The following is a 25,226-nucleotide window of genomic DNA, read 5'->3' on the forward strand; positions in this document are numbered from 1 at the left end:
AGCGCGGCGCCGCGTGACGGATGAGGAAGCGGCCGTTGCGCCTGCCCACAGGCGGCAGGCGGCCAATGGGCGGAGGAGCTCTGCTGACGGGCGGCGGACGGGGCCAATAGCGGCCCGGGGCGGGGTGAGGTAAGGACGCGGCGCGCGCGAGGTCACTGTGGGCGCTGAGGGGGCGGCGGGAAGCGGAGCGCGAGCCGCCGTGAGGGCGGGCTGCGGGTCCAGCCGGGTCCCGCTGGGTCCCGCTGTCCTGGTGCCCTCCACTGCCCGGCCCTAGTGCCCGCCAGCGGCTCCTCTGTGCCCTCTTTGCTCCCGCCCGGGTCACGGTGCCCTCGTCTCTCGCTGGCTGCAGGCCGAGCCCGCTCCGTCCCGCCGGGGCCGGTCCCGCAGCACGGGCGGCCGACGGGGGCTGCCCGCGAAGGGTGTGAGGGTCTGTGGGGCTTTGGGGCCTGTTTTTCAGTCTCTAAGGACCGGAGAGTGGCGAATGCGGGGCGGGCAGCGGGGCCCCTGGGCTGTGGCAGCCCGTGGTGGCACCTTGTCACGCCGCGCGTGAGCTCCCCTTGGCAGGAAAGGGAATTAAAGCGCTAATGAGGGTGTAGATGCTCCCAGCAGCGCGGCCGTGGCCCATTGCCCGAGGCAGTCCCTGCGAGGCGCCCTTCAGTGTGCTCAGAACACGCTCAGGGTGTTCACACTGCGAGGTACGTGTTAACCAGGACAGAAATATTCTTTGGTGGTTCTAGTTCCCTCACGCTATGACTGGTTCCCTCACGCTATGAATCTGCATGCCTGGGGACTGCAGTGTCTTTGCGTAAGGCATCAGTGTTCCCTAAAACACAGGGGTGGGTAAAAACTCGACAGTTTTAACACCTTCCATTTTCTCATGTGAATATTAATCATATCTGATTAATAGTTTTACCTCAGAAAAACTCTCCCAGGTTACTGCAGCCTTTCCCATGGTGGTAGAGTTAAATTACCGTGAGGGTGATAAAAAGGTTCCTTCAAGTGACTGAACTGAGCAGTTCAGAGGCAGTCAGGGACTGAGGGGAGGGAGCTGACAGCCTCTCCTTCGCTGCCCCTGTCTCCTGTCTGGGCAGAACAGAGCCCAGCAGAGCTGTGCCAGGACAGCTGCAGTGCTGAGGTGTTACCAGCAGGTCCCTGAAGGTGCAGTCCTGTCACCCGTCCTTTCTGTTTGTCTCTGAAAACTGGACAGCATCGGGCTCCTCTGCGGGGAGAGGGAGTGTAAACGTGACAGCCTGTTGTGATTCCCGAAACCTCAGTGCAAAATCTTTGCAAGAATGGGTTTGATACCTTGGGGATACTTTATAACCATGGGGTTTGGTATTTTTTGCCTGCTCTTTGAGAATGTAATCAAGAAAAGTCTTGCAGGACTGAAGATGAGTTCCTTTGTTAAAACTATCCCTGTTACATTTGGAAATACGGTTACTCCTAGTCCAGTCTGGAATTATATCAGAGTTTTGCTGTCGTATCACCATTTTAAAAATAGAGACTGCACTTAAGAAAAAAAAGCAAGCAAATTTTGGTTTACCGCCATTTTATATCACCTGTTGGAAGAAGAGACAGAATACTTATTTAGAGCTCACATTTGTAGCTATCTGGTTGAGGTTTCTGTGGGAGCTGGTAACAAGCTGGGTCCGAATAGAGCGCACCCCAAAGGTTCTCCTGCTTTCTGCTTCCCCTCGGGCTCTGGGGGTGTGGTGTGGGGGAGAAGGAAGGAAGTGGGTACAAAAGGCCATAGAGCTGTGTTGGCTTTTAAAACTCTCCCACACATTTTCATTATGGACTTTTCTATTTCTTCTGCAAAACCTTTCAAGTAGTAAAGGGAGCAGTGGCCTAATAATCCTTGTATGGGAAGCTGGGTTCTCAGTGTATTTGCAGGTCAGTGTCTCAGTGCCATTATTCAAGTCTGAGCACACAGTGTCACCTTAACTGTTTCTTCAGTTAGGTACTTTACTGGGTAAATAAGTGTCTTGCCTTAGAAGTACCCTGAAAGTGTTGTTAGATGCTGTCATGGTGGTGGATTCTCAGCAGCAGCAGTGCAGGGTTTGCAGTCCTGGCACTGGCACGTGTTTCCTGACAGTCCTTGACCAGATCACTCCAAACCACACTCCCCAGCTTCCATCTGTAGATGTTGGTAAAATCTAGGACCCGGTGTATTGATTTCAGATGCACTGAATGCTGCAGCCATGTTGTTGTGTGCGCCCTTGGCAGCTGCAGCAGCCCCCTCAGTGAGGTGAAGCCTGGCGAGGGATGCACTTATCTTGGTGCCCACATGGAGCTCTGTCAGGTGCCAGCGTTGGGTGGCCCACCCTGCCCGGTGTATCTGCCTTGCACACTGCATTCATAAACGCTTCCAGCTGGTGTCCCTGGCCTCTGTCACACTGTGAAACTTAAGAGCTCTCAGTTCAACTGCTTTTAGGCTGTTCATGCTCTGAAAGTTAAGGAGGACAAGATCAAGTTGATTCATAGGGAACCAAGTAAGGAAAAAGCAGAAGGGTAGTAAGGAAAACATGAAACCTGCCAAGTGCTCACCTAATAGACCCTTTGTTTCCTCAGCAGAGGTTTGTTACTGCGTGTAGAAGTCAATACTGTGCATCAGAAACACAGGGCTCACACTTGTTCATTTCTGAAAATCCACAGCTTCAAGTTTAGTCTTTTCTGACTCTTGAGAGATTTATTTTGCTCTGAGATTTGACACTCGGTTTGCAGGGGTATAATCTCTTTGACAGTGCTCTGCATACTGGCAAGGAATGGTAGACACTTTGTAATCAGCTAGTCCTGTTTCTTTAATACTCCTCAGCAGTGTTTTAACCTTAAAATTCTATACAAAAGATTGTATCATCTTGAACAGTATAAAATGTAATTGTCCAGTTCCAGACATAACTTGTCAGCATTTTTTTCTTGTCCCACATGAACTAGCTGTGAAAACAGGACTTGAAATATTAGAATAAGTCTTTTGATCATGTGTTGTGTATGAATGTCCTTCAGCATTTAGGCACGTAGGGGTTTTGTGAACCTTTAATGCGGAAAAAAATAACATTAAGTGGAACAAAGCATAATAAAATGCACAGATTTGTCTCTGATCCACAAAAGGGGTGCTCTGAGCTGCACTATTGATAATTTATCATGTGGGTGTTTGACAAGCCCACACATACCCTGATATAACACTCTGCAGATACAGTCCTCAGTGTTCTGTAACACCCTGGCAATATTTAATTCATAAATCCTGATGCTGGAGCCCTTAAGGTGTCAGAGACATGGTGCTCATGCCTGTGAATCTGAGCAGGTTTGGTTAGTCAGATAAATACCACGCTCCAAATAAACTGTGATCCTAACTTGCCACAAAATAAGCATATACACAAAATATCATGGGATTAAAATTGCTGTTAATCGAGTATGTTAGCCCTTTTCTTTGCAAGGAATAATTTTCCAGAGTTTTTATCTTTAAAACCTTTTATCCATGAAACTGGAAAATAATAAATTCCTCCATTAATAAAATTCAGAGAGGAGCAGGGGAAGGAATATTTTGGTTTAGCTTTGATTTGTATAAAGGTTTCTGTCTTAACTTTTGAAAGGATGGCAATATTCCTTCATCTAGGTGGAGGGCAGGATCTGCTTGTCTTGTGAATGAGGGACAAATCCTTGCCCTGCTTAGGGCAACATTTCAATAAGATAGAGGGAGCAGAATGGAGTAATCAACCGAGCAGGTGACCCGTGGTGAGGCTGTCGGTCAGGCCAACAGGCAGGGTGACTCCTTCGAGCAGCACTGGGGAAGGTGGCACTGCCTTGGACAGCAGTGAAGTGATGGCATGGTGCTTCCTGCAGCAGGGCAGCATGATGTGCCTGGGATGGGGCAGGGGACAGCTGCTGTGAGTGACAGGTGGTGTCATCCAAGACTGAGCTTCTCCTGATGCTGGATATCAGACTCTACGGGTACTGTGTTGCCTCCCTGGCCCATCAGCCCCTCTGGCTCCTGCAGAGCAGTTTGTTGTGGTGGGATCACAGCCCTGCCCCAAGTCTGTCCAGTGTGCTCCATCTACAGACATGATGGTCAAGACTGGCACTGCAGCTTGAAATCCTCCCTAAAATGTCACCTCCTAAACACTGAGCTTGTGCTCTGCAGAGCTTTCTAACCAGAGTGTTTTGTTTAGAGAGTTCTGAAGGACTTACTGAGTTCTTTGCTGACTGCAGCATTTAATGAACTTGGCTTTAACTGGGAATGCTCAGGGGCTTACAGTTGGTTTGTAATAATTAGTCATTTACAAACTTAAGCCTGATTGTTTAGTCCCTTCCTAAGCACCAGTTGCAGGAGGCAGAGGGGACATCTTTATCCCCTGCTGCTTTCTGGAGAAAGTGTCAGTTCTGTGGTTCTCTCTGTTCTATATTTCTTTGCACCAGAAATGACCCTGCTGCTCTTTGTCGACAGTGTTTCCTTTTATCCCTCTCCTGGCAGCTGCTCTTGCTCCATTCTGATGTTGGAACAGCAAATGAATTCCCTCTGAAGCAAATGTCAAGCCAGTAAAGATGTTGAAGCAGCAAGAAAATCGTCTCTGTCTCTGAAGACGGAATTGGAGACCTTTGTGAATGAGATGTTCTTAAAATAGCTCCACAGTGTGTTATCTTCCCTAGAAGGTGCAGAATTGAAAGCATCACCACAAGGCACTTATCCTTGTGCGAGCAGCATCCCTAAATGATGGGTGTTGGAGAGGGGAGAGAAGCAGGCTACTTCCTTTTCCTCCTCTCCAGGCGAAAAATGATGCATGATTTTAATCTCTGTGTGATGGTACATTTATGTTTTTTCCAAGAGTTGCATCGCTGTTTGCTGCTTGTTTAAATATGTCACATGTTGATTGGCCTTGTTCTCCATGATCCACTGTTTCTGGAGTAAACTGGTAGCTGAAACAATGCCAAGCCACAAGTTGAGTAGAGGTGCTCTGAATTACCCTGTCTAAGGTTCAGAGTGGCTGTGGCCCCTGTGGAGAGCACAGATTCTCAGCTGGTGGGGTGTGCCACAGCCTGGGTAGGCTGAACTCAGCATTGAGTCACATCATGCACTTCAGTTCCTGTCTCAATTCAAACCTGCTGTCCAAGGAAGATGGCAGCTTTGGAAATCTTCCCTTCCATGGAGCTTTGGAGTCACTGGTTCAGGTGATGGAAGCTCTGTGGTCAGACAGAAAAGAGGCATTGGTTGTACATGGAGAATTTGGTTTGTTTGGGAGCTCTTGCTGAGATTTTTCCCCCCTCAGCTAGTTTGGGCTGTTTGGTTCCCTGACAGCCTCAGGAGAGCAGTGGGCCCAGCAGCAGGGGTGGCGTGACCTGCTGGGCTGTGACATCCCATTGTCCCTGAGGACAGCGCAGGGCTCCACGTCCTGACGTCCCACAGCTTGATCAGCCAGTGCTCCACAGGTTGCAGGTACATTTTGAGAATTCATTGTTGTGTTGTTGCTTCATAATCCTGTCCTTGAAACCTGACGTTTTTAAGAAAGTATATCTTGCATAAGTGCACTTGGGAACAAAAAATGGGGGCTGCACATGTGACATGCACATGAACTGTTGTTATTTTGTTTATCGAAAAAATTGTTGATGTAATTAATGGAATTGAGGGTTTGGGCAGTAAAATTAATCCAGAAAAAGTCTGATACAACCTTTTGCCAGAATCATGAATAGAATCTTCTACATGCCTGTGAATATCTGAATACTTCTATTTTTCTTCAACTTGGTGGAAGGGGAATTGATAAGTAAAAATACTAGATGCAAAAATTAAATCACTAATTGAAGAACAGGGCTTTTTATAGCAGTTTCATAATTATATTCATAACATAAGTTTAACTAGGAGAAATGTTAAAATTTTGACATCTTCAGTTTTTCATCTTTTGTGTGAAGGAATAATTAGCTGTACTCATACAAACATAATTTTCAGAGGTTTCTCAGTTGTCTTAAGACTCTTCATGTTTTTCCTAGTCCTGTTTTTTTGACATGATAATATCTCTTTAAGGGCTTTCTTTACCAGATCAATTCCTTTCCTACCAGGAGAACTAAAGCTTTTCAGCTGTCTGTCCAATTTATCCTTCTGGACTAAATTTCTCATCTTGAGATAACCAGCAGCAATTCTCCCCTCAGGAGATTTGTATCAATTAGTTCTGCATCACTAATTCCTGTGGTATTGGGGGACCAGTGGGTCGTAAGGAAGCTGCTCTGTGAACAGTTATGGCTGTTGGGGGTTTCTCTTGACTTTTTTTGTTGGTGGGTGCCATCGCTGGAGTCTTGCTCGTGCTGGCCCTGTCCTTGCCGGCGAGGCCGGGCACTGCTTCACTGCAGAGGGCTGCAGGGCTGAACTGGGCTCTGCTGCCAGGTGGATTCAGGGCGTGTGAGCTCTGTGTGCTCTCTGGCTGCAGCAGTGGCCCATGGCCACCCCTGGTGTCACCTCACACGGCCAGGTGGGAAGTCACTGCCACTGTTGATAATGGGAGTGGCAGATGCAGTCTGGCAGGAAACAGGTTAGTGTGCAGCTGGAATGCAAGCCAGGCTTCCCCTAATCCCTCCCTTAGCCACAGAAAGGTGGCTTTAATCTATTTGTTCTGCATTTGGTTGTTTTTTCAGCACTGATCTATCTGCAAATGCCATTGCACTGTTAGTCTGTTTCTATCCGTTTGCCATTAGCAGATGTGCCGGGACATGAGGCTGTTTTCAGGCACTCAAGTCTAATCCCAGCAATGCTGTAGGATCTTGGGAATTGCTCTGCATTTATACAGAAGTAAATGATGTATAATATGTCATTTTTAAGAACCTGCTACCAGCAATTTTAAGATTTTGTTAGACAGCTGATTTTCTTTTTGCTGATGTTTTAGACAAAACTAATTTGATAGGATTATTAGAGGAGGAAAATTAAAAGGACAGAATCATCCAGGAAGCTCATTAAAATGGAAACTCTGAAAAAACTGGGTAATTGGGCATTGATTCTGTCCTCCCCCCTCACTTTATGAGCAGTATTGTATTAAAAGTAACATGTCTGCAGGATGATGCTTCAACATCTGTTACTGCTGAAACAAAATGATTTGCTTGTTATTTCCTCTCTATATTCTCCCAACATCTGCATGTGTAGATCTATCCTGTATATTTTTATCCCATCTAACACAGCTCCTTTCCAGGGACCAGGCATCAAAGGGAGCAGGATGCTCCCTGTGTTTGGAGGGGGATTCTGCACTGCCGCTCGCTTGCATTAGCTCTTGGGTGACTGGCTGGGAAATGAATCATGTGAGCGAGGAGCCAGGGCTGCTCGGGAAGGCCAGGCACAGGTTTGGTGCTCTGAGCTGTGTTTATGTGGAACAAAGAAGTTCACAGGCTGTCGGCTGTCTGCCTCCTGAAATATCACATTATGTGATTAAACCCATGCAAATAATTGTCCTTATTTTCTGTTCTCAGAATATTTGCAGGGAAATCACATTTTTTAAAAAGCATTTCGCTCTGAAGATGCTTGATAATTGTGCTGGGATTTAGATTTTTTTTTCTTTATAGGCTGATTCAATAAATTGATTCTAAATCTAGCTTGCTGAATGTTTGCTATTTTCAATCACTCTGGCTGTGATTATTATGATAGTAAGCAATACACTTTCTTTGGTTTAAGTTTTGGATATTTGCTAAAATATACATAGTTGCATGTGCCAATCTTAAAATTCAGTTTGTTTACAAGTGTGATAGTTTTCTTTCTCTTCAGTATATGTACTATGAAAAATACAATTGCATAAAGGTTCCTAGCAAGGAAATAGAAAAAGCTGGGATATAGATTTGAAATAATATTGGGAAATATTTTCTGATCTCTAATAATTATGATGTTTGGTCTTCCAGACTTGAAAGTAAGCATGGGAAATTTAAGCATGATAAAGCACATGATTAAATCCATTCCTATCCAGCAAAATTCTTGAACTTGATTTGAAGCATGTGCATTAGTTATATTAATAACTCATAACTATTCCTTAAACCCAGCCAGTGTCAGACTGACTAAATATTAGAATTGCAAGGTAAATACTGCAGTAAATAAGATAAATATGGGTGCTGGCTTTGTCAGTGGTTTTGACTTCTACAGTCATTTTTATGGCACTTGAAATCAGAAAAGAATGGAAATTTCAACTAATTTTTTAATATGCTGAAATGTATTAAGTTACACAAAAGAATCTATATTATAGTAATCCTGCATATATACAGGGAAAGAGTACCCAGCGTGCATGGCAGATGGTTTCAAAGGAAATCCTCGAGAGCTAGGATTAAAAAGCAATTTTCAGCAAGTTTAAAATGGGTCTCCATATTTGGGTCACAGATATTAACTCTTTCATTGCAAACAAACGAGGGAGAAGTCTGGTCAGAGTGTTATGAAATGTTGCTCCCATAGAAGCTGACCAGCTCATGCTGGGGAGGAAAGGCGTGAGCAGGGCAGCTGATTGTGCCCCTGGGCCTGTTCTCACACCAGTGGGGAGCACAGGTGGGGCATACAGAGACAGGGATGTAATGCAGGAAATGGGATTCATCATTCCATGAACAAACATTGGCAGCCCTCTGAAAAATAATGTGTGTGTGGCTTTGATCTTTGCCCACCGAAACAAATTGCCATAAAGACAAACGGATAAATAAGTTTTAGCATGCTAGAAACAGCAGATTTATACCTGTTTACCTTCAGTAAATTATTACCAATCACTTTATTGAAGTGTAAAGACTTTACAGATAGCATTTCTTTTTTCCTTTTGGATATGGCCAGCATCTATGATACAGGATAAATAAGAAATTGAACAGCAATATTGTTGCTCCCTCATAGACAGGAATGAACACGGGCTCCCAAGTTTTGCTTGGAAGTATGTCTGTACATGGAAAGTAAGCCTGTTTTGCTCAAACATGTTTTAGAGGCACACTAGAGTTTTATTATCTGTTTCTAAAGGTTATATAAAATCAACATTATCATGCAGCCATTGTTCCAGGCTGCAGCTGTTTGGAGGTGGCATATGAAGATGCAGGAATCTTGTCACCAATCTGATGCACAGAAGGGATTGAGTGCAAGTCAGCTTTGCACTGGAGGATCACAAGAAGGCACTGGGCTTTTAGTAGATAAAAATAGGGCAGCAAGTTGGAGATTATTGGCTTTAACTAACTTATACCGGTTAGTAACTGTGTCAGGAGTGTAATTCACATTTACATCAGTGCTCTTTACACGCTTTGGCAGCACAAAGGAACCTCAAGTTTGACGTGAATTTTTCTTTAAAAGACACTTCCAAAGTGGAAATTCAAGTTCGACCTTAAGCACTGTTTATCGCTGAACAATGAAACAGAGCTACTGATACTGTTTTGTTGTGTTCCCAAAGCTCAGCTGGGTGTGTTTGAGTAGAATTGGAAAGCTTTCTGAGCCCAGGTGCTTGGTGCTCTGCTAAGTGAATTATAGAAGTAACTGCTGGTTTGAATATCAGCCTAAGGAGAAGTTAATTGTGTTGCTCTCTGGGTATTACATTGGCTATGAGTTAACAGAGGAGGACTGCGCTCTCAAAGGGTGTGGTGAAGGTCCTGGTGGGATAGTAACTGCAGGTGGATCTGCTAAGGGCTAATTAGCAATGTGTTCTGCTGCACTCAGCCAAGATCCTTAGCAGAGGTCCTCTGCTCTCACAAAGGAAAGTTTAGGTGATGGATGAAAATAAGGCAGCTTTTGGTGTTTAGTTCTTGTACCACAGCTAGGAAGTGTCAGTGGACTCAGGATGAGCTTTTAAAGTTGAATCTGTTCTTCTGGGTTCTTGTTTCACATTGCCATTACAGTAAGTCTGCCTGTGAGCATCTAGATATGGCCTTCAGAGGGCAAATATAAGTGCTGACATTAGATACCAAAACTTGAACATCCCAAGCTGTTGTCAATCATCATATGTCACCAAGTTGTGCTACTATTAAATACTTGGGGGGAAAAAATCATCTGTGGCAACAGCTGTCTTTGATCCATGTGTTTGTAAATGTGCTTGAGAGTTTTGCCTTAGATTTTTCAAAGACTCGTGTCTTTCAAAGGGAGGCAAAACACATCAGTTCAGAGTCTCTGTCGTTGTTATCTTCCAGGACTTTTGTTTTAAGTAGTTTTTGAAAATCTCTGTGACAGGATCTGAGATAAAACCTGATCCAGATGTCTTTGCATAGCCAGAGAAATCTGTTTGCTTGACTTCAACAAACTTAGGAGAGGTTCTAAATAAACAAATTAGTGTTGGCTTTCGAGAATGAGTTGCTTTGCTTTACTCACTGTACAGTCGTGTATTTGAGAAAAAGCAGTTTCTTGTGTGCCATCTGTTGTTGCCTGGGTCCAAAGCAGTTTTTTGTATGCAGAATACTGTAAATTCATGGTACAGAGTTCTGAGTGTGAGAAACTGTGTCTCTTTAAAGGAGGTAAATGCTTTCTTACCTCCAGCAGCTCTTATCAGGAAATATTGATGGGTCAGTTGTCCTCAGTTAGAATTTCTCTCTACTTAAACCTTTTTGTAGGGTATATTTTTGTAAGCTTTTCAGAGTAGATGACTGAAAGCAATAGCCTGTTCTTGTTAAAGCCATACATTGATGTCTGATGTAACTGGTCAGACAAAAGTGAAAGCTCCCATAGGGATAAATTGAGCTGTGGATGGGCTTCTCAGCACTTCTTTATTAATGGCACTTCAAGTAGTGAGTTGAAGAGAAACAGATAATGAAAATTGATTCTTCTCTGCAGGTCTCTTGCTTACTTTTGGACTTGGACAGGCCTAATCTGTGAAGATAATTAAAGTTCCTCTACTGTGGATGCTGTAAGTGAATTTTTCGTTGTGTGTCTTGTATCTGGTTGAGAATATGCACCTAAAGTATCAGCATTGACCAAAATATCATGTAGAGAGGCTAGAGGGCTGAAAAACCGTGTAAATGTTCTCCTTGGCAGTGACACAGGGTGGTGGCCCTGGCCATCAGCATGGCAGTTGAGTTCCAGGTGCCATGATAACATAGTGGGACGTTTCCAATACCTTTTACTATTCAATAGACTGCTCCCAGAGGAGGCCTGCCCGCTTTAAAACCTGTCCCTGTGGCAGCAGAGTCCTTGGAGCATCTGGGACAATGCCCTCCCTAGAGCAGGGAATGGGCTGCAGCTGACACTGCAGGAAGGCACAGGACGTGGAGGAGGCTGGGAACAGAATGCCATGGCTTTGACCTTGTTGCTGCATCCCTTTGGGATCCATAGGGCACAGCTCTCTGGGGGTTAATTGTCACAAGTGGGGGAATGACACGTTTCTGATTTCTGAGAGAGTGTCTTTAAAACATCTGATGTTCTTCCACCAATGAAAGCATGCAAAGAGCTCTTCAGATCCCCATTTTCTCCCCAAAGCTGTGGGAACAATTTTCTGGCTTGTAGAACAAAGAAGTTGGAACAGATGACACGGCCAACATCTGCACCTGGCTCACGGAGGAAGCGAATATTTGGCATAGAAGCTGAGCTCCCTTCTGCCAAGAGAGCCGTGCCCATGCAGTTGTTCAGGGATGAAGATGGCAAAATGTCTTCTCCTTATTGACTCACCAAAGCAATTTTATTGGTCTGTCAGAGTAAAAAAATTCTTGGGAAGGAAAATATCTTTACTTTTAAATATCGGAGTTTAGTCAATGGTTAATCAAATGCTGTCTAACCAGCCCTGTTAAGATTTTGATGGTGTATCACTTCAGTTCCGATGGCAGACACATCACATATGGGTTGCCATTTTGATGGCTTTGAATGGTAATCTGACCCATAAAAACTGAAGCATAATATGCAAACTGATTTTTTTCTGGCCTGCCCTGTTCTTGGTGCCATCTGTGTTAGGATGGAAACGAGCCTGCTCAAAACGTGGGCTGCCGGTTTTGAGCTGATCACAGATGGGTTTGAAAGAATAGCCTTGTGTGCACAAGGAGAGGGAAGATGCTCCTGAGCAGGAAGTTTCACTTGAAACCATATTATGTCTACTAAATCCTGTGGCCTGTGGAACAGCTACCAGAGCTTTCCCTGAATTCTTCATATGGATTAAGTAAACTAAATTTACCTTCTAAATATCAAGAAAACCCCCACAACTTCTAAATATCACTCTTCTTCCACTACTGTGTTCTACTGCTGTCATCAATAATGGAGCAGAGTACAGAAAGCTGACATTGCCTGACCCTGTCGGGTGTTTGCTATGCATCTGTTCAGCAAAACTGGACACAGTAAATTATTTCATGAGTTTTGTAGGTGAATTTTAATCTGTAGTGTGAATCCTGTTGAACTTACAGGATTCATGCTGCTGTTCCTGGACTTCTGTCTTTGACAATTATTAAAAGTCTGTGTTGTGAGTGAAGGTGAGCACCTGTCCTGAGTACCTCTGCTGTTTCATCTCAGATCAAAAATTCAGATATTTAAGTGCCTAATTCTTACTGTGGTCAATGAGATCTTGGTTTTCCTCTCATGTTGAGAGAGCCTGTGCTCTAAAGTTAGAGACTGACTGGCCTTGTCTTACGTGGAACCACAAGTGTCCTGGTACTATTTATAATCCAAAGAAACACATGAAATGATTTTCACTGGTTAGGAATATGGTGTACAGAACTCTGATTTCTGTTTTTACTCTCTTTAAATCAATGACATTGTTTGAGTGACCGTTTCTTTGTCAGAAAGGAAGCCTGTAGAAGGCGGCACTCATTGATGAGTTTCATGGTCGTGACACACTTGAACATCCCTCTCAAGACATCTTGAAGCCTTTTATTTCCAGGCTAAATAAACACCAATTTCAGCAATGTCTCATCTACTCCCTTTAATTACTGCTGCTGAGAGAAAGTTTCTGCCAATGCAAATGTGCTATTTTGTCATGTCACATCAAATTGCATCAGCCTTATATTTAGGAACAAAAAGAGGGGGAGGCTGAGACAGGATGTGGCTACAAATGGAACCAAAGGGTTTTCTTAAATACAGGCTGAAAATAGACAATCGAGGCAGTGATGCTTTTTCAAGCAAAAATCCATGAAAGGGAAAATGAAGGCTGTGACGGCAGAGCAGGGCTGGGGGCGGGCAGAGGGAGTTCTGGGGAGGCGGGTGCTGCCGGGGAGGGGCTGCTGAGCTCCTGGCTCTCGCACACACCCCTGTGTGTCAGATGGGCACCAGGTGCATCTGGGCTGTGTGAGCCCACTGCTCGCTCCTGTGTGCTGGCTGCACGAGGAGAGCTGTGCTCCCCTCCAGCCTGTGCCTGCCCTTTCCCCAGGATGTGTCCCCATGCAGCAATAACAGCTCTCTACATGAAAGAGATTGCAGGAAAGAGGCATAGACAAAATATGAGTGGCTGTCCAGAGAAGTGTTGGAGCCTTTGAAAAGTCCCTCACACCACTTTAAAATGTGGTGTCTCTACAGAAATAATATTTTTTAAAACTTATTCTTTAGAAAACATTAGCATCTTCCCCATGGAAAACGCTTTTTGCCCCCTTAGTATTGGGCACAAAAGGATCTGTTGAAATCAAATACATAAATTATGGATGTAATGGAGCTTGCTTTGAACTGATGAGTCTGATCAGAGCCTGGTGGCAATTAAATCGAGTTCTGAAAGATCAGCTGTGTTTGAGAACCAGCAGAACTCAGGGAGGAAGTGATCTGGGGGCGTGTGAGCAGCACCTACTTAGCAAATTGGAAAAATATTATTCATTTCTTACATCTAAGCACTTGGAAACTCTCCTCAGAAGGAATTGGTGATGATAGAGGTAATATTTTTATTCTTGTCACCAAGGATAATAAAAATGCAGTAGAAGCTTGGAAACTTCTGTATTTACAGCATTGTGACAGGGGTAAGTCAAGCAGCATTTCAGGCTGAAGCCAGAGAGCAAAGGCACCCAGGTCTCCTTGGCTGGATTTCACTGGTGCTGCAGGACTGTAAAACGTTAAATAGAGTGATGCTGCCAGTTGTTAAATTCCTTACAACAGGCAGGGACTACCCGTAGTGCTACATCCGTGCACACAGTGCCCCTGGAGGGGAAGAAAGCAGGGAAAGTTCACCTGGGGCTTTCCAGCCCACCTGCAGCGTGTGGGGTCTGTGTGGGGCTGCACAGGGACAGGGACAGCCCTGGGGCTGTGTCCTGCTGGGGTGGACAGGGACAGCCCTGGGGCTGTGTCACAGGACAGGGACAGCCCTGGGGCTGTGTCCTGCTGGGGTGCACATGGGGGGACAGGGACAGCGCTGGGGCTGTGTCACAGGACAGGGACAGCCCTGGGGCTGTGTCCTGCTGGGGTGCACATGGGGGGACAGGGACAGCCCTGGGGCTGTGTCACAGGACAGGGACAGCCCTGGGGCTGTGTCCTGCTGGGGTGCACATGGGGGGACAGGGACAGCCCTGGGGCTGTGTCACAGGACAGGGACAGCCCTGGGGCTGTGTCACGGGACAGGGACAGCCCCGGGGCTGTGTCCTGCTGGGGTGCACATGGGGGGACAGGGACAGCCCCGGGGCTGTGTCACAGGACAGGGACAGCCCCGGGGCTGTGTCACAGGACAGGGACAGCCCCCAGGCTCTGTCCTGCCCGGCTGCTCTGCCCTGGCTGGGCTCAGGCTGAAGGCTCTGTGTGACCCTGAAACAGGCCTGGGGTGCTCCCGCAGGCTGAGGCAGCCGGGCACACGCCTGAGACGTTCTGGTGCTGCTTCCAGCGATAATTGGCGTAGAAATCTTTGCATTTCATTGTCATTTAACCCACCTCCCAAGACTTAACCACATCTGATTTTTGCTTCCACTGACATTTTCTTTTCTTTTTAAACACATAAGCATTAAAAAACCGTCAGTAAAAATGTGTGTATTTTCATAGCAGGGAAGGCATTTCTGTAATACTATTTCAAACCAAATCACAGAAATATTAAATGGGGGAGGAAAAAGATAGATGTTTGGTTTTTATAGCTGAGGTTCTTTTGTTTTGAACTGAATAAGTCTGAAAATACTAGATAAAAACTGCAGATCAAATGAAAAGACTCCATAAGCAGCATCCTCCAGATTGTTCCTCAAAAAAAACACCCAACTGACAACAGTACAACAGAAAAGTGTTCTTAATTAACATCTTCAGTTAAAGGAGAAGCATTGTGGATCTCTTAAATGTATTATTAAATCTTCATTGTTTAGGTAATTGGATGGGGACAGACACTTGTGCTGAGTGCTATGTCAAATTCGTCAGGGCCTGCTGTAATTCTAGTGCACTTGCTGGATTTCACAGCTATTTGTCTGGGTACGGGGGTAATTTGGAGGGTTGAGTGAAGCCAGATGACTGTAATGAACTCATTTTGTGTCTTTGACTCAGTTTGGGGGAAAAAAATATGCTATTAATAGGGTATTTTGTATTGTTAGGACTTCTGTTCTTCGTGTCTCTCAAAGTTTCTCTGGGTCGCTGTCTTTGCTTCATCACCAATAATTATATCAAATTAGTTCAGCATAATTGAGTTAATTATTAGCACTGGAGGTTACCACCAGGACTTCAATTGAACCAAAGCTTTTATCCCCCTTTTCCTGAGGTTTCACCAAATGTAAACAGACCAGAATCATGGGTGAAACCTAAGGCAGCTCCATTTCCATCAAATGCTTTTGCCACTCAGAATTGTCCTGCCATGCTCATTCACTCAGATGAGTATTGATAAATGGAAAGGGAAAAGAGTTCTCTCTCACCCCCTTCATCTCTGCCAGAGCTCTAAATTAGTGCAGTTACTCAATAGAGCTCTAAATTAGTGTGGTTACTCAATAGAGGTGGTGTGTTGTGTGTGATCAGTGAAGAGCAAGCCCTGTACCACCGAGAGCAAATGTCCTGGGGGTTCTGGGGGATGTCTGTACTCATGAGAGCTCCTCACTGCCCACATCTTCCTTTTCCTCAGATTGCCTTTGAGCTAGACTAGACCTTGGAGAATGACAATGAAGTTTTGGGGAAACTTGAGCTGTGGCTTTAAGAGCTCAGAAGTGTCCCAAAGACATGGCAGGATCTGCCCCTGATTAGCTGTTGGTATGGAAACAATCCCTGATTAGTGAGCTGGGCCAATCCCCCTAAGAGGCTAAAGGCTCCCAGACTTACATGTCCTGTAATACTGCTGCTTATAAACACTGCTCCAGGAACGTGGATTTTGCTCAGGATGTGGTGGGTCAAATTCATCCCTGGTTTAATTCCACCACAGACAGGGTTTATGCCAGGAAAGGGGTTGGCTCGGATTATTACTGTGATTGAGAGTGAAGGATTGGCAGATGCTAAATTTCAGCAGGTGTGGATTTGGAATAATAGACATTGAGTTGTTCCTGACACTGCTGTGAAGGGCAATGTGAGCTGGGAAGGACAACTCCAGCATGAGGTGTAGATCCCAGGGCAGGGCACAGGCCCCATTGTCACCATCCAGGACTATGTGCACAGCCAGGGCTGGAAGGGCTGTGCTGGGGGGAGCAGGAAAAGGAGAGGTCACACTGCACAGGGTTTATTCAGCTTGTAACCTGAGCGGGATGTTTGCAACTCTTGTACTTCCCTAAGAAGAGCTCTTTCTGCACTGACAGCTCCTTGATTTACTGTCTTGACTTTTCCTTGAAAAAATTATAAAGTTGAATTGCATGAGCAAACTAAGCATGTGTTAAAGAATAATGGTAAAATAAACTTTAACCAATTTCAGTCCTTCCTGAACATTGAGAAGCCACTAAAAAACCTTATGTGAGACTTACTATTCTTCCCATGCTTGTCTGAGCCATAGTCCATAGAGTTAATGTGGTCATTAATCTGACAGCACGGTTTTGCCCTTCAAAGGCACTTCCATGCCTTATGCTGCCAGCTGGGTATCTGTCTGTCAAGAACAGTTGTGGCAGCTTATTTGGTGCCCAGTTGGATGCTTCAGAAGGTGATACAACCTCAGCCAGAAAGCTGTTGCACTAACTGACATGAAGTAGTTGGGAGAATCACAATTGCTGAACTGGAACTAAGCATTGGATCATTTCAAAATAGAATATTTACAAGAAAGGAATGAACAGGCGGTTTTGGCTTAAAGTTGATAACTCAATTCCTATTCAAGCATGATCCCAGAGGTAAATATGTACAGATTTGGCCACTGTGAACAAAATTAATTTTGTTCAGTTGAACTGAGCAATTCAGAGCTGAGAAGAAAAAGTTCTTTTGAGACTGTGCCTTTCAGAATTTCCCTTAAGCCAGGAGAATCATTTCAGGAGAAAAAAGTGGAGAAGTTTGAATTGCACCTAAACCAGGAAGGTTCCTGTCCTCACTAGTGAGTATGCACCAAAGAATGTTACTCTAATTAGTCTGATCATGCTTATTAATTATACAGAACAAGGTAATCTGGCCTCAGCATGGGCAGCATGTTTCCTCACTGGTGTAGGATTACAAAAGCCTGCGTGTTTTATTTGCAGTAGTGCATGTCTGTGCTGTGTGATACCAAACCAGGCTGTAAGGTAAGACATCTGCCCTGTGGCTTTGGTTAATTTATACAAGTAGTCATTATGCCCAGCTCTAGCACTCTCTGTCATTCTCAAGTTTTATCAATTACAATTCTATATTTTGTATTTATATTATATTTATAATTTATTATGTTTTATATTTTTAAACTGGTGACATTGTTGAACAGCATTAGGTTCTGATGCTGTAGAACTGCATGAAGGGTGTCCAAGCAGTGGTGATTCCTTGTCAACAAAGAGATCTTCAGGATGTGTCATTTTCCAGTTCTTAACTCTTCGTGTGCTCTACAAATGTTGTGTAAAGCAAACTTTACACCGCAGGGCTGTGCCCCCCAAATTGTTCTGCAGAGCCACCTGACATTGCTTCTGCCTCGTGCATCAATCAAAGCATAGAGGGCAGAGGAGCAGAAATAGCAGTGGACAGGCCTGGCTGCCATCACTCATGCAGGGGACTGTGCAGCTCATGTTTAGAAAGGACAAAACCCCAACAATGGCCAGCCCCGGCTTGTCAGAAGCGATCGCATCAGAGGCACGATCTCAATGAGAGCCAGCGAGACGTGGCTGCTGGAAGTGACTGCAGCATTGTCCGTGCTCACCCACACGGCAGGGCTGGGGCTGCAGGGAGCTGGGGCTGCGGGCCGGGGCTGCAGGGCTGGGGCTGCAGGGCCGGGGCTGCAGGGAGCTGGGGCTGCAGGGAGCTGGGGCTGCAGGGAGCTGGGGCTGCAGGGCTGGGGCTGCAGGGAGCTGGGGCTGCAGGGAGCTGGGGCTGCAGGGAGCTGGGGCTGCAGGGCCGGGGCTGCAGGGAGCTGGGGCTGCAGGGAGCTGGGGCTGCAGGGAGCTGGGGCTGCAGGGCTGGGGCTGCAGGGAGCTGGGGCTGCAGGGAGCTGGGGCTGCAGGGCTGGGGCTGCAGGGCTGGGGCTGCAGGGAGCTGGGGCTGCAGGGAGCTGGGGCTGCAGGGCTGGGGCTGCAGGGCTGGGGCTGCAGGGCACTGGGGCTGCAGGGAGCTGGGGCTGCAGGGCACTGGGGCTGCAGGGCCGGGGCTGCAGGGCTGGGGCTGCAGGGAGCTGGGGCTGCAGGGCTGGGGCTGCAGGGCGCTGGGGCTGCAGGGCTGGGGCTGCAGGGCACTGGGGCTGCAGGGAGCTGGGGCTGCAGGGCACTGGGGCTGCAGGGCCGGGGCTGCAGGGCTGGGGCTGCAGGGAGCTGGGGCTGCAGGGCGCTGGGGCTGCAGGGCTGGGGCTGCAGGGAGCTGGGGCTGCAGGGCGCTGGGGCTGCAGGGCTGGGGCTGCAGGGAGCTGGGGCTGCAGGGCTGGGGCTGCAGGGAGCTGGGGCTGCAGGGCTGGGGCTGCAGGGCACTGGGGCTGCAGGGAGCTGGGGCTGCAGGGCACTGGGGCTGCAGGGCCGGGGCTGCAGGGCTGGGGCTGCAGGGAGCTGGGGCTGCAGGGCGCTGGGGCTGCAGGGCTGGGGCTGCAGGGAGCTGGGGCTGCAGGGCTGGGGCTGCAGGGAGCTGGGGCTGCAGGGCTGGGGCTGCAGGGCTGGGGCTGCAGGGAGCTGGGGCTGCAGGGAGCTGGGGCTGCAGGGCTGGGGCTGCAGGGAGCTGGGGCTGCAGGGAGCTGGGGCTCTCAGTGCCTGTGAGCAGGCAGGGGCTCATGGACAGACAGACCTTGGCTGCTTTGCCTGGGGCAGCAGAGCCCCTCACACTGCCCTGGACGTGCCAGGCACTCCCGTGACCCACTGGGGACTGAGGGGAGGTGTGCCAGTGTCATGGGCAGCTGTGGCCCAGCGTGGGGAGTTCTGCCCCTGCTGCAGGCACTCGGGGCTGGACTCACAGGCCTGAATCTGGGAAACCTGCAAGGGAGGACAGATGTGACCAAGGAGGAAGAACCTTTGGGTAGCAGCAGTTCACTTGGGTGCCTTCCTGGACTGATGTCACAACATGAACTAAGATGTTTTGTGGTTAAAGAGGTTTCTAAAAGGCTTCAAATTTCTTGGTTATTTTGGCATTCTTATTTTTTCTGAGATCATTAAATTTGACAAGGATGGGGAATCGTAAATTCCTGAGTTAAGACTTCTGAGAGTGTAATACTTCAAGTAGTAAAACACATCTCTAGCCTGCATACTGGGGAAAGAGAGGGCTGAGCAGGAAGGAGGAGCCAACCTGTAAACAGCAATAGCTCAGGTAACTCTTGCAGTCCTTTAATTAACACTTCTAGTCTCTGGAGCCCAGCTTTGGTGGCTGTTTAACTAGTTTGGAGGGATTGGGATCATGACTGTTGAACTGTGGGGATTTTCTTGAAAAACACTCACAATAGCAGGAAAAAAAAGTAAACTGAAAGCAGTGGCATAGTGTCATCTTAGCTTCATCAGGGTTCTGCTGTGCACGGGGTCAATTGCCAAACCTGCTAATGCAGAGTGAAGATTAATTGGCTTTGGTCAGCCTTTGCTTCACCATCTGAATATCATTATCAGGAATATAAATGATTATGCAATGCAGAGAAATGCCACAATAGTCTCAGTGTCTCCTTTTATACTTGTCTCTTTGTGAACAGGGCTTTATCTAAATGCAAATGTGATTTCAGCCTTCTGATTAGGACATTATACAGTCATCCATTCCAGAAAAGCACAATTAGCGGATTATTTTACTTCTGACTCAACAGTTCTTGGTGTAGATAGTTTGTTTGTTGTGCTGTGCACGATATTTAAGTTATCAGAGGGAGATTTACATTATTAGTCAGGATTATAGCCAGATTTTATGAGGTTGAGGTTTTTGTGTGGCAGATAAAACTGGTAACATTTGTGGGATTGGAGGGGAGATGTTTTCAGAACAAAAGGCAACAGTGCAGATTCTTACTGTGCTTCATTGTCCTCTTTGTGCCAAGGAAGGGGCAAATCACAGCAGAGGCTGTGCAGATTCTCCAGTGCATCGGGGTGCACAAGAGCACAGGGTAGCATTACCTGTTGTCAGGGTCTAGTCCCTGTTGAGGTGTGCTTGTACAGGGCACCAGCATCTTAGAACGCAACAATGGGCAGCTCATGAGATTATTTATTATTAAACAGCCACTTTAAAAACAGCCGTGAAGTTTCCCATGTGCTGTGGTAGATTTCCAGTGAAGTTTTCACTGGATGAAGTTACATCCTAAGAAAAACAGATCTTTTGTGATAAACTTCCCTGTGAAGCTTGCCCATATCACAGCATTTGAAGCATTTTTGGAGCTGTCAATCTGTCAGAACTCAGGTGGTTTGGTTTTTTAATTTGAATATGAGAGCCCCATAGGAATTTAAGTTTGATAATAGATGGGGTGAAGATTTCCATCTTCAAACCTTTTAGAAAGTCCAGTATTTATGAAAGGCGAAGGATGAAAAAAATTCATCCGTGCAAATGTATTTGTCACACAATTTGAATTCAACAGCTCATCATTTTCCTATGAAAAATTACTGCAGTGGAAAATTCCTAATTATCTATGGTGAAACATTTTCAATTCCATTGATCAGCTTCATCTTTCCATATCCATATGTTTCCATGACTGGTTCCTTCCTCTCTCCCAGAGCTGCTTTTCTGTGTGCTGGAGCAAGCTGCCCTGGACAGTCCCAGCACATGAGGGATCTTTGCATTTGTGACAGGAAATCTATTGCACCACTTAGGTTTAATTAGAGCACAGTGACATATGATGAGTTTACACTTCAAAGCCTAGAAACAACTTCACAAATTGGCTCTAGTCCCAAAGTGTATTTTGGGATCTGTATTGAATTTTGGGATGTTTCACTGTATTAAGTGGGAATATGTGAAATGCAGGGTTGAGTTCTTAGGGTCAGTGGAATTATACAAATTCTTACCAGCCAAGAATATACACCCAAATACACGCACAAAAACGCATGTAAAGTTAAATTTGGGTACAGATCAATTTTAATCCAACTACATATTCCAGTTTTCTGTTTTGGATGATAAAAACTTCTCTCTCATGGAGAGAAGGGCAGGGAATAATTCAGTCTATGTTAGGAGTCACATTTTGGAGTTGCTTGTCTTTCTGCTGCTTGAAGGGAAATCAGGGATCTCTCAGCCGACTGTTGGGCGTGTAATCACCTCCCCTACTTGAATGCCAAAGTGAAATTAATCCAAACCAAAAATGCATGGAGTTGATGCCCAGCATAGGTTTCACTGCAAAGGGAAAAGGATATTTTACAGAGAAAAACATTGGAAGAAAACAAGAGAGGAATGTGTTGAAGCTTGGTGGTATTTGGATCCCATTATGATGGGCATTTATAGGTGCACAGGGAGGAGATTTTCCCCACTGCAACAAGATTTAGTCTGTGCAAATGTACAGCCAGGCATGTAATAGCTGTCGTGGTGTACTCTGAAATACATTGGGCTAAAGGACTTGAATTACTTACGAAAGAGGAAAAAATTATTTCAAATAATGAGTAGGTATCATAATGGGTGCTAAAACAATGGCATGCACCTACTTCATTATTCAGTTGTTTATTTATTATCTCTATTCTTAAGAGTAATGATGTAAAAAGTGCCTTTTTCCAAATGTTAATTTAGTTCTTTGCAGATGGCAACCATCTGTTAAATGACAAGGCATTTACAGTCTTTGATTAGCACTTTATAGGACTTGGATGGACTTACTGTTACGACATGTAAATATAGTTATGGAAGTGAAACTTGGTAAATTTGTTCTTTTCCTGTTGCTATTACCAATACATGTAAAATCTCAAACCTAACAATGTTTCTTTCTGTCTTCTCCTATGTTTATCTGTGTTGTTTCCATCTGAAGCCTTGAAATTCTTGACAGAATGACAAAATAGGAAATATTGTTAAATTCCAGCACCATTTGTAGCCATTATGAGCATCCTCATTCTAAAAAGACACCATGTGGATGAACTCCTGGGGACAAGGGAGGCACTGGCAGTTTGAAGGACTTGAGGGATCCTGGCTGTGGGATGTGATACAGGTTTGGGTACTCACCGAAAGTCACCCTGGCAGTCCTTGTAAAGCACCGTGGCTCACGTGGCTGTTCCCATCACCGAGTGATCCTCAGGAGTGAGCTCTGCACTTTGTGCTTTACTCCCTTGAGCAGGGACAGCCAACCCCCGTCTGTCCATAACCTCAGCAAGTTCTCATTCATTTCCTGTTGGGGTTTATTCTAAAGTTTTGCAGGTTCTGCTGCCGAGCCTCAGTCTGCCGGGCCTGTTCTCGCTGTCGGTTTATTTCCGTGCTGTCGGTGACGCTCACGGTGTCGTGCTTCGTTCTCCGTGTGTTGCAGAGCCGCGGGCCCGGCCATGTCCCCGCTGCCGGAGGCGGAGCTGGTGCGCAGCTCGGTGCAGCTGTACCGGTACCTGCTGCGCTGCTGCCGCCGCCTGCCCCCGGGGCCCGTCCGGCAGCACTACCGCCACGCCATCCGCCAGGTGCGTCCGGGCTCTTCTGCCGCCGAGCCAACAGAAAGGGCCCTCCTGCGGCCTGGGGACCGGAGTGCACCTCAGGGCTATAGTGGGAGCGAGTGAGGGACCGTTTCTTTTTTGGTTGCTTTGAATCTGAAACCTATTTCTCTTGGCTTTCATCTCTAATTCTTGTGCTAGTCAAGACAGTGAACAGTCATTACTTACTCCATAAACACATATTTTATGGTGAAGCCTACCGGTTGCATGTCAGTCATTTATATATCCCCCCCCCAATGGCTGTTCATATTCTATACTTCATATGGAGGTAATTTCATGCCTTTGATCATACTTGTTGTCCTCTTTCTAGTTTTAACGTACCAGACAATTTCAGTTGTTCTGAATTTAAGTTCTCTGGGGTTTTTGTTGTTGATGTATGAAAGGAGTAGAATACTTAACAGAAAATTCCATACGGCCAGGTGTTACAATGTGTAGTTTTACCTTTTTAGACCATCCGTTTATTTGCAACAAATATTTTTCTGAGATTTCAATGCTATCTTTATTTTGACAACTGTTGTGTTGACAAGTCAATGACACTTGGAATGTTGCAGAGTTTCAAAGTCCATGCTGATGAAGATGATCCTGTGCGAATCCAGCAGATCATTAAAAGAGCCATTGAGGATGCTGACTGGGTGATGAATAAAGTAAGTGCTTGGGACTGTCTGCATTTTGGTTTCAGAACAAAGAAGAAAACATTGGAAAGCAAGTTCTGAATAGCGAATTGTTGTCCTGGATGTTGAAGTGTCTGGGTGAAAGGAAATACCCAGCCAGGAGGGATCTGTGATTTGTGATTGACGCTTTTTGTCTGAAAATTCTCTTAGTCAGCATAAACCAATGGTGGGTTTTTTTCAGAACCAGTAACAATTTAGGTTGGTCTCTGTGTAAGTCTTTTTTTCCATGTAGAATTCTATTAATTATCAGCAGTGGTGGCTAGTATCACTGTTGTAGGAGAAAAAATTAAAATACAGCATTTTGCAAGCCATATCTTGCTATGCATCATCTGCTTTCCTAACAGCATCTATCCTCAGACAATTTACATGAACTTCCAGAACTACTGTTGCTTTTCCTTGGACCTTGCCCATGGCTGCAGAGATCAGGGATGGACCACACGTGGCAACGCGGTGGTGCTGGGCTCCCCTGTGCACAGTTGTCACCCAGTGGATCTGCCCCTGTGCTGTCAGACTGGCTTCTCAGATGAAGGAATGAGAATGGTTTCCATTAGACAGCTGAGAGTCACCTGTGCTTCCTGGGATTTCAGTCTGGCTGGGGAGTGTGATACCTTAACATGGCGTATAATGAAACAAGTCAAAAGTTCAACTTTCTCTCTGAATATCTGTGATTTCATTTACTAAGTGACTGTTAAGTCCTTCTCTCTGCCAGTCCATGAAATCCAAATGAGAATTGTTACAGGAGCAAACACAGATTAATCCCAGATTATGATATTTTAGCAGTAACCAAATCCCAGCAGGTACAATCTAGTCAATAACTGTGCCTGATTTATTGTTCTATACTGCAAAGGGAAAGCCTACCAAATTTCAATCTAACCTAAAGAAAATGGACATAAATTGATGTGGATCATGAAGAAGAGTTGCAAATCGTTGTATGAACTTTTACTTAGTTATGTGCCTTTTCCCACAAAAAAAATTCTTTTTTTTTTTTTTTCAGTATAAAGACCAGAAGTAGAAGAGGAAGGATGAAACCAGGGAAGACATTGGTAAACATCCTTAGAGGACTTGCAGTCAAGTGCAGTATTATATTAGAATTATTGCCTGAAGTTTTGTGTTGGATAATATAAATACAATAATTTATATTTCACTGGGATGTCATGAAGCTAAATTAATATTTCTGAAGAAATTTAATTTTGTAAATTGCTTTGTATAATCACGTACTTCTAAGTTAAATCCCAAGCTTGCCTAACATTTGAGTAACTTATTCCATTATACTGTTAGGCCTGGCTCAACGCTAGCAGTGTGTGATAACGCTTGTTGTGCAGGTTCTTTGGGGACAAGGTGCCCCTGCATCACTCACCGTGGATTTGGGGACTGAGCGTTTCATCCTCTGTGTGTGGGACACTGGTTATGGCTGGCACTCTGCTGGGTCACATCGGCCTCTGCTGGGACAGTTGGTGTTGGAGTGCTGCCAGGTGGGGTCAGTGCCAGCTGAGTGGGGTCAGTGCCCACCGAATGGGGTCAGTGCCAGCTGAGTGGGGTCAGTGCCCACCGAATGGGGTCAGTGCCAGCTGAGTGGGGTCAGTGCCCATTCCGCCGGGTCTGTGTCATGTGCGATGCTCTGCAGCTCAGAGGCATCACCAGGCTTTGTAGCACATAATAAATGTCCTTTAAACATTTATTGTGTGGGGG

The 25,226-nt window shown here is 45.8% G+C and overlaps 1 protein-coding gene across 6 annotated transcripts; it reads left to right on the top strand.

Annotated features, from left to right (window-relative positions):
* Nucleotides 1-25,213, top strand: LYRM9 (LYR motif containing 9). 6 transcript variants are annotated; one of them, XM_071448206.1, is made up of 5 exons: nucleotides 1-129; nucleotides 10,730-10,802; nucleotides 22,581-22,836; nucleotides 23,418-23,510; nucleotides 24,532-25,213. In XM_071448206.1, exons 3-5 carry the CDS (start codon nucleotides 22,711-22,713, stop codon nucleotides 24,547-24,549), a joined length of 237 nt encoding a protein of 78 aa, XP_071304307.1. In that variant the 5' UTR covers nucleotides 1-129; nucleotides 10,730-10,802; nucleotides 22,581-22,710; the 3' UTR covers nucleotides 24,550-25,213. The 6 variants fall into 6 exon arrangements, with proteins under 6 accessions (XP_071304307.1, XP_071304311.1, XP_071304305.1 ...); XM_071448210.1 differs by having other exon boundaries at nucleotides 22,589-22,836; XM_071448204.1 differs by having other exon boundaries at nucleotides 22,695-22,836.
* The last annotated feature ends 13 nt before the right edge of the window (nucleotides 25,214-25,226 follow it).

Source organism: Agelaius tricolor, unplaced genomic scaffold (genome assembly GCF_023055355.1).
Source record: "Agelaius tricolor isolate 1412-34295 unplaced genomic scaffold, bAgeTri1.0.p SCAF_25, whole genome shotgun sequence".
NCBI lineage: Eukaryota > Metazoa > Chordata > Aves > Passeriformes > Icteridae > Agelaius > Agelaius tricolor.